This window comes from Schistocerca nitens, chromosome 2 (genome assembly GCF_023898315.1).
Source record: "Schistocerca nitens isolate TAMUIC-IGC-003100 chromosome 2, iqSchNite1.1, whole genome shotgun sequence".
NCBI classification, from domain to species: Eukaryota; Metazoa; Arthropoda; class Insecta; order Orthoptera; family Acrididae; genus Schistocerca; species Schistocerca nitens.
The window spans coordinates 303,398,360-303,415,079 of NC_064615.1; the positions used below are offsets into that span (position 1 = coordinate 303,398,360).

Genomic DNA, 16,720 nt, shown 5'->3' on the forward strand with positions numbered 1-16,720 from the left:
AGTTGGCAAGTCTGTTTACTAATCAAAATTTTACATCAGGGGTCGATACCACGTGGAAGCACTCTGCCTTCTCTTCAGCAACAGAACTGAAGTTTATGCCGTTCCTAATTGCTGTAAGTAGTGTTGCGGAAACTAAGCAGCAAAATAAGTTGAGACTTACCCCCTAATGATGGCTGCAACTGCTGCACATGCTGAGGTTCCCAGGCTGAGCACCTGGAACATCACAGCTGCTCCCCACTTCTGGACGATGAAACCCGCAACCAGGCAGCCGCACCCGTAGCCGATACCGTGGCTCATCCTCGCACTCCCAACCGTTCCGCCTGAGGACAGGGCAGAGCCAGCCCCCTGCAGGGTTCCCAGCAGTGGTGGCAGCACCCACACTGGCTGAAGCCGAGCTGCCAGCTGCTCGACACCAAGCAGCAGGGTGCCAGCCTCCCACAGCCACCACCACCGCTGGTGGCCGGTCACTTCTGTCCTGAGCAGTTGCCAACGTCCACCCCCTGTGTCGTCATCAGACTCACTTTCAGCATCCTCTCCAGCTTCAGTTCTCTTCCTCAGTACCCTGTTTGAACAGTAGTGTTTACCCTGTTCCACTATGTCATAACCAGAGAGAGTACACATCTGCACATGTATCTACATTATGACATCATGTAGCCAAAATTAAAGCAAAAATTAATTCTAGTAACATTCATCACAGAAGACAAGTGTTGCTTACCAGCTACCAAATCAGGAGCATTGCATCAATTATCTCTCTCCATTGCCTCCTAGATAAGAATTTAAAATGGAATATGGATATTGATAACCTATTAGGGACATTGTCCTGCTGTGCGTTTGCAATGCAAATATTATTTAGAGCCAGTGATGAGAACATTTGAAAAACTGCATACTGCAGCTATTTTGAAACAGTAATGAAGTCTTGCATTGTTTTCTGGGAAAGTTGTAGTAACACATCATGTATACTGGAGTCCCAGGAACAAATTATCAGAAATGTGTGGTGCTCATCCAAATAGCCTTTATCTAAATACCTGGAATTTTTAAAAATCCCCTCCCTATACATCCATGATATTGCAGTCTTTTTAAACAGCATACCATAATTATTCACAAAAAATAATTTTGATCATTCATACCGTACCTTTTGTGCAATAAATGATTTAAGGACCATGAAAGCAGAATTACAGTTACAATATATTATACAGAATAAAGATCATTTTATGGCTCCTGTTCACTCATTAAAATTTTATGCCCAGACTCCTCAACATATGGGAATGAAAATCTTTGACAGGCTAAAAGATGAGAGCATTTGGAATGTGAAGTTAGATCTACTAAATAAAAGCTAGATGATACCCTAATACGGAAAGGTTACCACTCAGTGGAAGTTCATGAAGGATGAGCTGATAATTCAAGCAGGATGTCTGTCAATGATCATTAGCATTATTGTTAAATATGTTATTCTGAGGAAAAAATATTAATTTTAGTATATTTCTTCATCTCATTAGCTTTAATTTTACCTAATTAAAATGAGCTGATAATTCAAACAGGATGTCTGTCAATGACCATTAGCATTATTGTTGAATATAACGTTATTATGAGGAATAAATATTAATTTTAGTATACTTCTTCATCTCATTAGCTATAATTTTACCTAATTAAAATGAATTACTGATTTATGATGTCTCTCATGTATGCTAATCTGATGATTAATGAACATTTACGAGATGAATAAATCACTATTCAATTCTCTCTCTTCTCCCCCCCCCCCCCCCCCTCTCTCTCTCTCTCTCTTCAGAGGCTATGATCAATTATTTGCTAGTTGTTGTAAGGCTATTCAGCTATTAACTTCGATGTTGTTTGATCTTACTGACTAAGAGTTTATTTATTTCAACATTTTCAAGAGCTCATTCATGCTGAGAGTGAGAGATAACTCAAGGAACTCATACAAAGGAGACAGGAAATCCAGTATCAACCTTCAGAATAATGCACTTGGTTTCCTTGAATACGAAGGTAGCTATCTTCCTAGAAAGCAATATCTGAATATTACCCTATGGTAATGCTCTAGGGACAGGGTACAACTATACAGATGAGATGTTATTAATACAACAAACTTCTGCAAGGTTATGGGAAAAACAATTTTTTTTTCTTTTTACTCTTTTTTTGAAAATCAGGACCAAATTTATTTACACTCAAAACATCTTAGTGGCCTTTTTAATAAGGGGAATATTAAATTTCATACTGACCTATTTAACAGAAATTGTGTGATTGAAGCAGTGGCAGAATATCCACAGTACAGATACTCATAGTTGTGAGAGAATGTTTCTTGTGCTTCCATATACCACATCATGAACTCCATATTACATGCTGTTATAAATCCTGTTATACCCATTCTAAGTGAGAAGGAAAATCTGAAAAAAAAATAAACCGTACATAAGTGGTGTTTTTGGATCAAAAAAATATTTTGTAGGTGTAATGAAAGGAAAAAAATACATAAGGAACAATGCATATATTCAAACAGCTTAGCAGTTTGTAAATTGTAAACAGCATTGCTAAGCATACTACCAAGAACTCAGCTTATTAAAAAACCAAAATAAAATAAAATGGTAAAAATGATCATAACAAATGTGAGACAACATGAGGAACCAGATGAAGTACTTCAGAACAAAATTTGTGTGATTATAGCAATTAACAGTACAGTTTTAATAAACATGCTGTGCCACTAATAACTGCAGGCATGGATTTGGAAAATTCTTGTATGTCTCACTCAGCTATGGCTGGAAGGCAGTAGATGAGGGGCCGATCAGCACATCGGATGGCAGGCGTGGGTGATGGTGATATTTTGCGAACGATTCTGTGAGGCAGGTTTACAGCACCACTCACAGACTAGAAGGAATGGCCCAGTGGGCACTGTATATGAATGTGAAGTAATCAGGGCAGCACAGGACCCAGATGTGCTGTGAAGAGCCCATGCATTGCAGTTACAACAACACCTCATGTCCTGTAAGTAGTGGCCGCAGTGGGCTGAGGAAAATTGACGTTGTAATTATCAAAGAGCACTCCATTTGTCCTCTCCAGAGGAACTACGTCAGAGGCATAGGGAAAACACATATAAATAAGAGAGCCCAGAGGCTCAAAGCAGGCAGTCGTGTCACCATTTTGTTGCATATAGGACCAGAGAGAATGACGATTGCGTAAGTTGCAGGCAAACCACGATGACCTTCTAGTGATGGATATAGGCGGACAGCGGCCTGCTGCTCAGACGAGTCATTGCTGTGGCAGGGTGAGTCACACCTTGGAGCTACACTAGCAGTGGAGTGAGAGGGCTGCTAGCCTCCACTCTCTGGGTAGCATAGACTGGTGGACTGCATACTACTGCCCGCAGGGGCTGCGCCAGGGCTCGAATTTGCAGCCTCCCGGGTGCAGAGCTGTTAGGGGACACTGAACGAGCTGCCCTGGGCAGATGACCAGAACTGCCAAGGCTCACTACAATGACAGCAGTTGGCTGCTTCCCTTTGGTGCTCTACACAGGGTTCACAAGTCGCACTTGAGGAACCAGTCAGCTGTGTTCTGGGCCATGGGCACAGTTAACATGTATGGCAGCCACTTAGCTCTGGCGTGAGTAGGACCTCTACATCAGCAACTAGATACCGATGCTGCAGATTCCGACATTTGTGTTGGCTGATCCACGCATGCACTGTGCGATGCCATCACCGAGTTCAGTGCAAGGCCGGCTGTGTACCTTCAATGTAATAAAGTCAGTGACGCACTTGCCTGTATTTCTCTGCATGCTTCAGCATGAGTCATCCCTTTCTCCCAAACCGTACCTCTTCCTTGATCTGACGTACTACAGCCCGTGAGTTCAAGTGGTTGTAAAAGTGTACTGCAGAAGAAAATGTGTTGTACTGTTTACACAGTTAAAATTCATGCCCCCAGAATTTAAAAAAATGTATTTTATTCTTTTATTTTTATGTACAGATAAATCCATCACAGGATGTGTATTGTTTGATTTAATGGGTAGTTTTATTCATCAAATGTGAGCACCATTGGATATTTATTTCTCAAGTGGCAACTCATTACAAGTTTAAGCCACCACTCAACACCATCATCAACAAAAAGTATTTTGTACTTGTACATCTGGTATTTGTTGACAGAACACTAAACAATGTACATCTACATCTGTACTTGGCAAACCACTGTGAGGTGCATGGCAGAGGATACATTTCATTGTACCAGTGTAGAGTGTGTAGAGACTATTGTGCATCCCATTCTATTGCTGTTTATACAATGTCAAGAAGATATGCACTTCCAGCAGGTCACAACCAGTGCACGAACACCCATATTACCCAGTGCTATCCAATATGATTGCCAGCTTTTTTGGCCAATAGAAACACTAGATACCACTGGGCATGTGTTGGCTACATTGGAAAAATGTGTATTTTTTATTGAAGTATTGTCAACAGTGTTTAACCAGCTGCAACGAAAGATGGAAGAAACTTCTACAAGTACTCCTGTGCTCTGAAAACCACTGTGAAGTGCATGGCAAAGGCTATGGCTGACTGTATCAGTTATGAGGACTTTCTCCTGTTCTACTCCCATATGGACCATGGAAAGAACAGTTGCTTGAATGCTTTTCTGTGTTCTGTGATTAGTCCAGTCTTCTCTTAGCAATCCCTATTGGAATGATACGTAGGTGGTTGTAATAAATTCCTAGATTCATCACTTAAACTTGGTTCTAGAAACATTCTAAGTAGATTTTCTTGCGTAGTTTGTGTCTGACTTTACCTGTCCAATCAGTTCTTTCATTATCTTTGTGACACTCACAAACCTGTGACCATTCATACTGCCCTTCTTGTAGCCATTCAATATATACTGTTAGTCCTATTTGATATGGGTCCCATGCACTTGAACAACATTCTAGGAGTGAGTGCACAAGCACTTTGTATGCTGTCTCCTTTGTAGACTGATTACATTTCCATAGTAGTCTATCAATGAATCACAGTCTGCCACCTGCTCCACCTATGACTGAGACTACATGAATATTCCATTTCATATTCCTAAAAATTGTTACATCCAGATATTTGTGTGGGCTGAGCAATTCCAACTGTGACTCATTGATACTATAATCATAGCATGCTTTTCATGTTTTGAAGTGCACATACTTACTGAATGCTCTTTCAAGTTAATTCTGTACATTTTAAAACTATGTGTGATTATTCGTGTTAATAAACTAATAGGGCACAAGTACAACAACAAGACATCCCATTTTAAACAGATATCAAATTTACATAATTTTGACGCGAAACTGAAGGAGAACTGCAGGATCCCAGTGTGGTACTCCTGCACCATTTGGCTGTACCATGTCACATTCCTATACACCCTTCTGCTGTGACCTCACCACAACTCAGCTGCTGGAAAATAAACATGAGACTTCATACTTGCAGCTGTAAACATAAGCATATTTACCAACGAACTTATGGAAAGCACCGCATGGTACCATAGTGCCAGTGTCACTCCAGGTGGCACCACAATTGTGGACCTATTTCCTACAAAGGGCATGTGCCACCCGGAAACCGTGTTTGCTTCTGCTGGGCATGTACTTAGACAGCCATGTGGCCCACAGCCATCGACTTGTTCTGCAGGTTCCATCTTTCCAAGCAGCCAAACCAGCAGTAACACCATTCACAGCCACAAAGGACTTCACCAGTAGCACACTTCATAGTTTCCTTGCCATTGCCCTAAGTGTTCTTTGCTTGCCAACATCCACAGGCTCATGAGTCTAGCACCTTATTCTCTTTGAGCTGCTATTTTGTCACTGTGTAGCCATTGCTAACACGCAAACCACGGCCTCGCTGTAAGCTGCCTGGCTGACATCCCTGACCTGCTCAGCTGTCACCAGGTGCTGCCATTGCTCACCACAAACCCCTACCCCATGGGACTCGGCAATTATAAATGCTACTAGACAATCCTACTCCAGAGAACTAACCTAGACTCTGACTGAACTATCTTACTTGTGGATACAGTGTAACCTGGTTTTTTGTTATCCAGAAGTGACTATTTTGTCCTTGTCATCAAGTGGTGGCTCTTTATATTCCTATTACTCATGTTACATGTTTACTGACTTAATAATGTTGATCATTACCAGTGGCACACCAATAAGTGTTCTCTCCTTGTGGTCACAGACATAAAAGGAACTATTGCCTGTATTCTGTTTCTGGGATTTTGGAATACCACAAAAATTAGTATAATTGATGGAATATTCTTACCATACTATTCTTTCAATTGTTTATTTGTTTTTATAAACATGTTACCAATATACAATGTGAGTTGAATTATTTTTCAAAATTGTAATATATGTAATTGTATTTACTACATGAAACCTGACTTGTCCTATTTTGTTTGTGAAAACTACATATGAAATCATGATTTTCAAGACCAATAAAGAAATACAGATCCAGACTGCCAAATGGTGTTGTAGGAATGACAAGTAATTCTTGGTCATGGTCAACTTGTATATTCTGTTTCAGTGAGCTTGAAATTTTAACTACACTTGTGTAACACATATGTGGTTATGAAATGTATTGTACATAGTTCATCAGGGTTAAAATACTTGTACATTACCAATATGTAATTACAATAAGGAACTAAAATACTTCCATAAATCTTCTATAAAGCTGGCTTCAGCTTAAAAAGGGATGAATTATGCCACAACAAAATCTTCAGTGAGTTGCCCAGTGATTAAAATGCCAGGTTAATGTCAAAATCTAAATGCAAAAATTTTTGTTTTTTTAAATAAACTTGTGCAAAAAATATGATTATGAGCATCGCTGTTATTAAATGGAAACATTTTTTGCTGTTGTTAATAGCAGCATGTAAATGTGAATAAACCTATTTTTTTAATAACTGAAAACAGACTCATTCCACTATCTTATTATAGGTTAGACAAATGATCAATACATGCTGTAGTTAACACACCTGCATCTGTGTCAGTGTTGAAAAAAAGTGGACACATTTTCAATGTATGCATTACAATGCAGTCCAACAATGTGCATAGAGCGACTGTAGAGACAGTAGTAATAGTAGTCATTGTAGTAATAGTTTTAAACAATGGAAACTCTAGCTAGGAATATCAACAATGTAGGAAAAGACAGATTGCTACTTACCATAAAGAAGACATGTCAAGTAGCAGACAGGCACAATTAAGTCCAGTTTGCCTCTGGTATTGTGGGGATGTATGTTCTCTCTGGTCTCAAACTCATTTAAGTTGCTTTTGACATAAAGCAGTGCTGTGTAGATGTATAGATTCACAACAGTTAATATCATGTGCTTGATAAAGAGGGGGCGGTGGTGTTCCTTGGGCTTAACTTTGCTCATTATTCTGATTACTTTTTTTTTAATTTTCAGAATTTCACTGACAAAGCAAGAATGTCCCCATAATAATAGGCCGTAGGAAATGTGTGACTGAAAGAGGCCAAAATATACCACCTTTATATATTCATCAGTGACTACATCTGTCAGTCTCCAGATGAGATAACACACTCTTGCTATTCTCTTGCAGATATGGCTAATGTGTTCCTACCATTTTAATTTTGAATCAATGTGGAATCCTAACAATTTTACTGATTTGCTTTCAACAGCTGTAGTTAAACCCAGAATTAGTTCTTGTGTTTTATCAGGATTACACAGGAGTTCATTAGAAGAAAACCAATTCATTATTAGTTCTAGTTTTTCCTGTGTTTCCCGATGCAGTTCTGTTGTGTCATGGTGTGTATTGAGCAATGTTGTATCATCTGCATAACACACAATTGAATTTGCTCCTACATGGTAAGGTAAGTCATTAATTGCAATGGTGAACAGAAAAGGACCTAGAACCGAGCCCTGAGGCACTCCAGTCCAAACTTCCTTCAGTGAGAAGCATCTATTTTTAATTGATACAAAGTGTCTCCTGTTACTTAAGTATGATTCAATTACATTCAAAGATGGTTTGTGTATGCCATAAAATTCCAGTTTCGCAAGTAGGGTGTTAGATGATATGCAGTCGAAGGCTTTGCTAAGATCACAAAGTACGACTGATACTAGATCCTTATTTTCGAATGCAGTTAACACCTGGTTAACAACTTCAGTGATAGCAGTAGTGGTATTTTTACCATGTTGATATGCAAACTGTCTGTTGGAGAGGAGATCATGCTTGTCAAAATAGTTATTTAGTTGACTGTACATTACATATTCAAAAACTTTAGAGAAAATTGGGACAATAGAAACTGGTCGATAGTTTTGGGGCAGATGCTTATCTCCCTTTTTAAAGACTGGTATCACTTTAGCAGTTTTGGGAAAACTCCAGATTCTAAACATACTAAAAATGAAAGAAAGAGGTTGACAGATAAGGTATATTATTTTTTTCATTACATAGTTAGAAAAACAATAACAGTCCATACTTTTGGAGTTGGTGAACCTTGCACAGCTTTTACAATATCCTCTGGGGTGACAACATTCCAGTGGAAAGTATACATTCTATGGGGCACAGCACCAAGATGATCTAGTGCACACGTGCCATTTTGCTTGATTTTGTTTTTCAGCTCACTCACTGAGGTTAGGAAGTAATTATTTACTTCTTCTGGGACCAGCATTGCATCTTATGTATGGGTTTGTGAATTATATTGGTTGATGATATCCCATGCTGCTTTACATTTGTTGGGAGCACATTCAATGTAATGTTCACATGCTTGCTTTTGGCCAAGGACAGTTTGTCTTTGTAGATTTTTTTTACATTTTAGATAAGCTCTATATGAAGTATTATCTAGCTCAGGTCGTTGTTTACAAGAATTTTCATATATTCTGTACTGTCTGAGCATCTCATCTCTAGTGAGAGCTAGCTCATCTGTATACCATTTTAGCTGTTTGTTTTTCTGTTTATGCTTAGGGCTACTTTTGATTAATGGTGAGCAGGAGTACCATAACTCTATGAGTATTTCCAGGAAGTTGTTAAACACCATTTCACCAGCACACTTCTCAGGTTGTGTGTTGTATACAAAGTCCCAGTTAACATCAGATATTCTGTCGATAAATAAATTAATATATTCATCTTTCTGCCCTCTTACCCATGTGGCATTAGACTTGATTCTGACAGATTTGTCTGATTTAGGCAACTGATCACAGGAGAATGTTAAAATCAATGGTTCATGATCAGCTAGGGCTCCACTGGCAAGTCTGACATCATACATATCTCTAGAAAAATTTACTATAATATTATCTAAGCACGCCTTATGCCATGTTGGTGTGTAATTCGTACATTGTAAATTTAGTGATCTTAAGATATTAAAAAACGTTCTAGTAACATGTTCATCACTGTTGGCCATTTCAATGTTGAAATCGCCACAGATAATTAGTTTTATGTTAGATTTTAGTATTTTCCTCATAAGCAGCTCAAATCTTTCGAAAAATGTATTTACATCTCCTCCTGGTGATCTATAAAAGCTAACAATTATAGTATTCTCTACGTTTAGTCTAATACAGTTAAATTCTCCATCTAGTTCTGCACAGTAAGAGCTAGGATCTATTTTAGTAAACATTATACTGTTGTTGTTGTTGTGGTCTTCAGTCCTGAGACTGGTTTGATGCAGCTCTCCATGCTACCCTATCCTGTGCAAGCTTCTTCATCTCCCAGTACTTACTGCAACCCACATCCTTCTGAATCTGCTTAGTGTATTCATCTCTTGGTCTCCCTCTACGATTTTTACCCTCCACGCTGCCCTCCAATGCTAAATTTGTGATCCCTTGATGCCTCAGAACATGTCCTACCAACCGATCCCTTCTTCTAGTCAAGTTGTGCCACAAACTCCTCTTCTCCCCAATCCTATTCAATACCTACTCATTAGTTATGTGATCTACCCATCTAATCTTCAGCACTCTTCTGTAGCACCACATTTCAAAAGCTTCTATTCTCTTCTTGTCCAAACTATTTATCGTCCATGTTTCACTTCCATACATGGCTACACTCATTACAAATACTGTCAGAAACGACTTCCTGACACTTAAATCTATACTCAATGTTAACAAATTTCTCTTCTCCAGAAACGCTTTTCTTGCCATTGCCAGTCTACATTTTATATCTTCTCTGCTTCGACCATCATCAGTTATTTTGCTCCCCAAATAGCAAAACTCCTTTACTACTTTAAGTGTCTCATTTCCTAATCTAATTCCCTCAGCATCACCCGACTTAATTCGACTACATTACATTATCCTCGTTTTGCTTTTGTTGATGTTCATCTTATGCCCTCCTTTCAAGACACTGTCCATTCCGTTCAACTGCCCTTCCAAGTCCTGTGCTGTCTCTGATAGAATTACTATGTCATCGGCGAACCTTAAAGTTTTTATTTCTTCTCCATGGATTTTAATACCTACTCCGAACTTTTCTTTTTGTTTCCTTTACTGCTTACTCAATATATAGATTAAATAACATCGGGGATAGGCTACAACCCTGTCTCACTCCCTTCCCAACCACTGCTTCCCTTTCATGTCCCTCGACTTTTATAACTGCCATCTGGTCTCTGTACAAATTGTAAACAGCCTTTCGCTCCCTGTATTTTACCCCTGCCACCTTTAGAATTTGAAAGAGAGTATTCCAGTCAACATTGTCAAAAGCTTTCTCTAAGTCTACAAATGCTAGAAACGTAGGTTTGCCTTTCCTTAATCTTTCTTCTAAGATAAGTCATAAGGTCAGTATTGCCTCACATGTTAAAATATTTCTGCAGAATCCAACCTGATCTTCCCCGAGGTCGGCTTCTACCAGTTTTTCCATTCGTCTGTAATGAATTCGTGTTAGTATTTTGCAGCTGTGACTTATTAAACTGATAGTTCGGTAATTTTCACATCTGTCAACACCTGCTTTCTTTGGGATTGGAATTATTATATTCTTCTTGAAGTCTGAGGGTATTTCGCCTGTCTCATACATCTTGCTCACCAGATGGTAGAGTTTGTCATGACTGGCTCTCCCAAGGCCGTCAGTAGTTCTAATGGAATGTTGTCTACTCCCGGGGCCTTGTTTCGACTCAGGTCTTTCAGTGCTCTGTCAAACTCTTCCCGCAGTATCTAATCTCCCATTTCGTCTTCATCTACATCCTCTCCATTTCCATAATATTGTCCTCAAGTACATCGCCCTTGTATAAACCCTCTATATACCCCTTCCACCTTTCCGCCTTCCCTTCTTTGCTTAGAACTGGGTTTCCATCTGAGCTGTTGATATTCATACAAGTGGTTCTCTTCTCTCCAAAGGTCTCTTTAATTTTCCTGTAGGCAGTATCTATCTTACCCCTAGTGAGATAAGCCTCTACATCCTTACATTTGTCCTCTAGCCATCCCTGCTTAGCCATTTTGCACTTCCTGTCGATATCATTTTTGAGACGTTTGTATTCCTTTTTGCCTGCTTCATTTACTGCATTTTTATATTTTCTCCCTTCATTAATTAAATTCAATATTTCTTCTGTTACCCAAGGAGTTCTACTTGCCCTCGTCTTTTTACCTACTTGATCCTTTGCTGCCTTCACTACTTCATCTCTCAGAGCCACCCATTCTTCTTCTACTGTACTTCTTTCCCCCATTCCTGTCAATTGTTCCCTTATGCTCTCCCTGAAACTCTTTACAACCTCTGGTTTAGTCAGTTTCTCCAGGTTCCATATCCTTAAATTAGCACCGTTTTGTACTCTCTTCAGTTTTAATCTACAGTTCATAACCAAAAGATTGTGGTCAGAGTCCACATCTGCCCCTGGAAATGTTTTACAATTTAAAACCTGGTTCCTAAATCTCTGTCTTACCATTATATAATCTATCTGATACCTTCTAGTATCTCCAGGATTCTTCCATGTATACAACCTTCTTTCATGATTCTTGAACCAAGTGTTAGCTATGATTAAGTTATGCTCTGTGCAAAATTCTACCAGGCGACTTCCTCTTTCATTTCTTAGCCCCAATCCATATTCACCTACTGTTTCCTTCTCTCCCTTTTCCTACTCTCAAATTCCAGTCACCCATGACTATTAAATTTTCATCTCCCTTCACTACCTGAATAATTTCTCTTATCTCATCATACATTTCATCAATTTCTTCATCATCTGCAGAGCTAGTTGGCATATAAACCTGTACTACTGTAGTAGGCGTGGGCTTCATGTCTATCTTGGCCACAATAATGCGTTCACTATGTTGTTTGTAGTAGCTTACCCGTACTCCTATTTTTTTATTCATTATTAAACCTACTCCTGCATTACCCCTATTTGATTTTTTATAACCCTGTATTCACCTGACCAAAAGTCTTGTTCCTCCTGCCACCGAACTTCACTAATTCCCACTATATCTGACTCTAATCTCTCCATTTTCCTTTTTATGTTTTCTAACCAACCTACGCGATAAAGGGATCTGACATTCCAAGCTCCGAACCTCAGATCGCGTTTTGTTTCTCCTGATAACAACCTCCTCCTGAGCAGTCCCCGTCCGGAGATCCAAATGGGGGACTATTTTACCTCCGGAATATTTTATCCAAGAGGACGCCATCATCATTTATCCATACAGTAAAGCTGCATGCCCTCGGGAAAAATTACGGCCGTAGTTTCCCCTTGCCTTCAGCCGTTCGCAGTACCAGCACAGCAAGGCCGTTTTGGTTAATGTTGCAAGGCCAGGTCAGTCAATCATCCAGACTGTTGCCCCTGCAACACTGAAAAGGCTGCTGCCCCTCTTCAGGAACCACACGTTTGTCTGGCCTCTCAGCAGATACCCCTCCGTTGTGGTTGCACCTACGGTACGGCCATCTGTATCGCTGAGTCACGCAAGCCTCCCCACCAACGTCAAGGTCCATGGTTCATGGGGAAGGAACATTATACTATCTTTAACAAATATTAGGACACCTCCATTCTTTCTTTCACTTCTACACATAATGTCTCCAACAGCATACCCTTGAGGAACAAAATATTGTACTTGGTCTTCTGTCAGCCAATGTTCTGAGATACAAACAACATCAACGTTTTCAATACTGCAAAAATGTGCTAATTGTAATACTTTGTTCCTAATGCAGCGAATGTTCGTTTGCATCACAGTAACAGATTTATCTTTATTGTTTATTGTCTGTGAACACTCTCATTCGAATGTCGCTTTCAGCACCTACTTCAAGTACAGGAGATTTATTACCCGCCGATTCACAGACTTTTATAATAAAAAATGACGTACATTCCAGGTATTACTCAAACCGCTACTTTCGTAGATTGTTTTATTCCGTGTGAGTCTTTCTTTAATTATTTCATTGACACATTCGCACACAAACTTTTTCCCTTCATAGTTTAAGTGGTGCCCATGTCTGGTGTGAAGGTTACACTGCAGTTTACTTATATCGACCACAGCACAATTTGCGTATTCAGAGCACAGTTTATTTATTTTAATATTCGTTCTTCGAATTTCTTTAGTAACGCACGAAGTATAGATTAGATCGTGCCTATGAGGCACTGTAGCAACAACTGTATTCCTTGATTTATTTTTTTCGAGAAAGTTCTGAAGCACTTATACGCAGACATCTGCTTCATTTTTCGCAGCATCATTTGATCCCGTTATGCATACGACAAAGTCATTTTCTTGTGTGGGTTTTGTTTGAATGCAAGGGTCTAAAACGTGTTTAGTTCCCGCTCCAGGTTTAACAACACTGGTCACTGCTAAGTCTCTATTTATTTCTCGAAACATACTTGATAAATTCCTGCCATGGCTGTCTGTTAGAAAAAGCACACTGTTCTTTTTACCTGTTGCTCCCCGTTTATCAACATTTTTCCCAGAGTGATTATTCGTTTTCAGCGCATTGTCTTTTGAATGGTCTGGATCATTTACACTGTCTTTAACACCGTCACTGGACTGCAGAACACCGTATTGTTTTTATCCGTAAATGTAACAGCTGTTGCAAAGTTCGTTTTCATTTTTCCAGCTAAAGTCCTACCTTTGTGTCTCACTTCTGTCCACTCGGACGATTTGTGCCTTTCGTCAGGTGCCACATCGCTTGATTTGTTCTTCGACCGTAGTTCCCGATTTTCATTATTGAGTGTGGTGATTTCGCTTCTTAAAGTGCTGACTAAGAATTGTTGACCTGAAACTCGTTCTCTTAAATTTGTTATTTCGACGTTACAATTCTCTCAAACTCCCTTTTTTAGCACATAACTGTAACTTTTTCTCCTGTTAGAGTTACACACTTCTACACTCGCGGCCACCTTGAGGTGATTGGATGGCGTGGTGGCATCAAAGTTGTCTCGTCTGACGCAGATGTACGGCAGGCTGTGAGTCTTTGCTGGTTGATGTCCTGGAAGTGTGATCTGGTGCAACTCTACATGTATGCAGTGAAAAGAGTTGTCTGAGCAAGGCACAGGCCTGCGCACGGCGCCCTGTGGTCTCTGATAACTGCATTGTTGTTGACTGTATTTAGTAATGTAATGTGCTCCGTGAAGATTGAGTGCTAGCATGAAGTGTGCGAGGAAGTCGGTGACCAAAACAGGTTCAGTGACATTGGCAACTACAAATGACCCACGTGAAAGGATTAGAGAGTCTGACAACAAAGGTGACCACTTTGTGGCTACAAGTGTTGATCGCAGTGTTGTTACTCACTTTCAACAGTGATTGAACATCCTGTTTGTTTTCTGGCGCATAGTTGGCAAGCTAGTGTGCTGACATTAGAGCCAATATCTGTCAGAAATACTGTTCTGGCATGCCTGACTGTTACATAGAGTCTTTTAGGCACACTGGAATGTGTGTGTGTGTGTGTGGAGATGGCTGTTGAGAATATTGTGTAGACACTGCACTGCTACCATGAGTGCACTGGCTGTTTGAGTAACTGCATGGTAAAGTACATTTTGCAGAATGCTGGCCAAAATGTTTGTGGTACCCCTGGTGTCGTTCTGCTGCTGTTGTTGTTTTCAAGGTGATAACACCACGTTGAACTGGTCCCACGCTTGACTATCAACACCCCATAGTTGCTACTGCATGCACATCAGTTCTACCAAGGCATCCAATGTAGTTTGCAAGCTATGGATTTCCTCAAGAATTCTAGGTGGGTATCATGTCATGATGGCTGCATAGTTTAGAGTTGACTCCTTGTGTGAACTTGGTAGGCATCTGTCATGTCGAGTCATCCAGTATGCCAGTGTTGTGTCAACTGTTGCGGATAATTCGAGTGTTACACAGGCTCTATCAGTGACCTGTAGTAATTTGTTGGGTGATTTATTGGAGCATATTGCCAATGCTGTTTGCAATTGTGCCGGTAGTTGTTACTGCTAAACATATAGTTATAAATTGTTAGAAGCTGTGGAGCTGTCTACTAAATTGTGTGGCTGTCAACAGAAGACTGAGAGGGTCTTGTCACTAAGTTTCTCATGATATATTATTTGTTTCACTCTGAGGTCAATGGATATCACACAGCAAGAAATAAACTCATTTTTCAGCTTGTTGTAAGCTGTGTCTGGTAGTCGGTGCACTATAATATCCAGTACCACGACTGTGGGTTGTTGGTCCAAAATGCCTATCTCAAATGTAAATTTCTCATGGTCATTGGCTACTTGTTATTGCAAAATTACATTCTCCATTACTGTGAACCAAGTGTGCAGTTGGTTCATTGAACTGTGGCCACAGCTCTGTTATAGAATACTTAGCTGAGCCAATAAAGTCTTTAAGTCTGGGTTAACATCTTCTTCTGCCTTTGCAGAAATGTGCACTGTACTGTGATATGTGGCTATTGCAGGAGTAACACCAATTCTGTTTTACTGGTTAGGACTCACATTCAGAGTTACCAAGAGAGCAAAATACAAAATCTGTATATTGTTACATAGTTTGTTCTTCTTGTCAACAAGGGCATGGAATGGCCTGTTGCCATCATTTGTGGTGCTCATGCATATTTCTGCTGTTTGTTGAAAATACCATTTCTGGGAAGGAATGAAAATTGAGGATCATTAATTATGTGCCCTCTTTGTTTAAACACATAATTAATTACACAAAGCTTTTGAATACCCAGAATTAACTTTTATTCATGAACATCAACATACAAGAGCATTCAGTAAAGACAGGTATTAAAAGCATAGTACTTACAAGTGATGTAAAAGATAAAAATGCATGTCAGAGAGGCCAGCTGTCACAAAAATGCATCACTGCCTGTAGGATAAAGTCTTCCTCTAGAACTGTGTGTTGTCACAGTATTGACTTGTAGGTTATGCTTCTGTCTAGTATCATAAAAGTGAAAATCACAGTTAGCTTGAAGAGTTATCTTCTTTAAAGGCACTTTCTTCTGTGAAGACTAGTGCTTGTGTCTAAAGAATCTCGGTGTTTAGCTTGTTTTATTATTCTGGAAATCTTTTCCTGTAGTCTAAATGTTTTTTTTCTGATAATTATGGAGATCCTCCAAAAGATAATTCAATACATCAGGAGTGACTGGATTCTGCTGTGGTACATTGTGACCACTTATGCACATTTTGTATTTCGTGAGAGAATTCTTACAGGATATGTGTATATATTTAACTTTTTATTCACATTATTCAGGCGAATCTCTCAGTTCCGTTTTTTCTGAAAATATATACCTAAACATTTTGTCTTGCTTACCAATGAGATAATTTTTCTGTCAATGTTAAAAATTGGTGCTGCAGTGTGGAGTTTCTGTGCAGTGTGGAAACTGACTGTCGCTGTTGATGAATTTTCAGTTCTCACCCTTAAATAACACTCAAAAAATGTT

At 39.5% G+C, this 16,720-nt stretch overlaps 1 protein-coding gene across 1 annotated transcript in view; it reads right to left on the reverse strand.

Moving 5' to 3' along the window:
* The window catches only part of LOC126236062 (uncharacterized), a 512,087-nt gene that overhangs the window by 425,156 nt on the left and 70,211 nt on the right, over positions 1–16,720 (reverse strand). Inside the window, exons 3-4 of the mRNA XM_049945110.1 lie at positions 2,235–2,399; positions 161–562 (exon numbers count right to left, since the gene is read on the reverse strand). Coding sequence (XP_049801067.1) covers positions 161–562; positions 2,235–2,399 — 567 coding nt within the window. The remainder of the gene's footprint in view (positions 1–160; positions 563–2,234; positions 2,400–16,720) is intronic.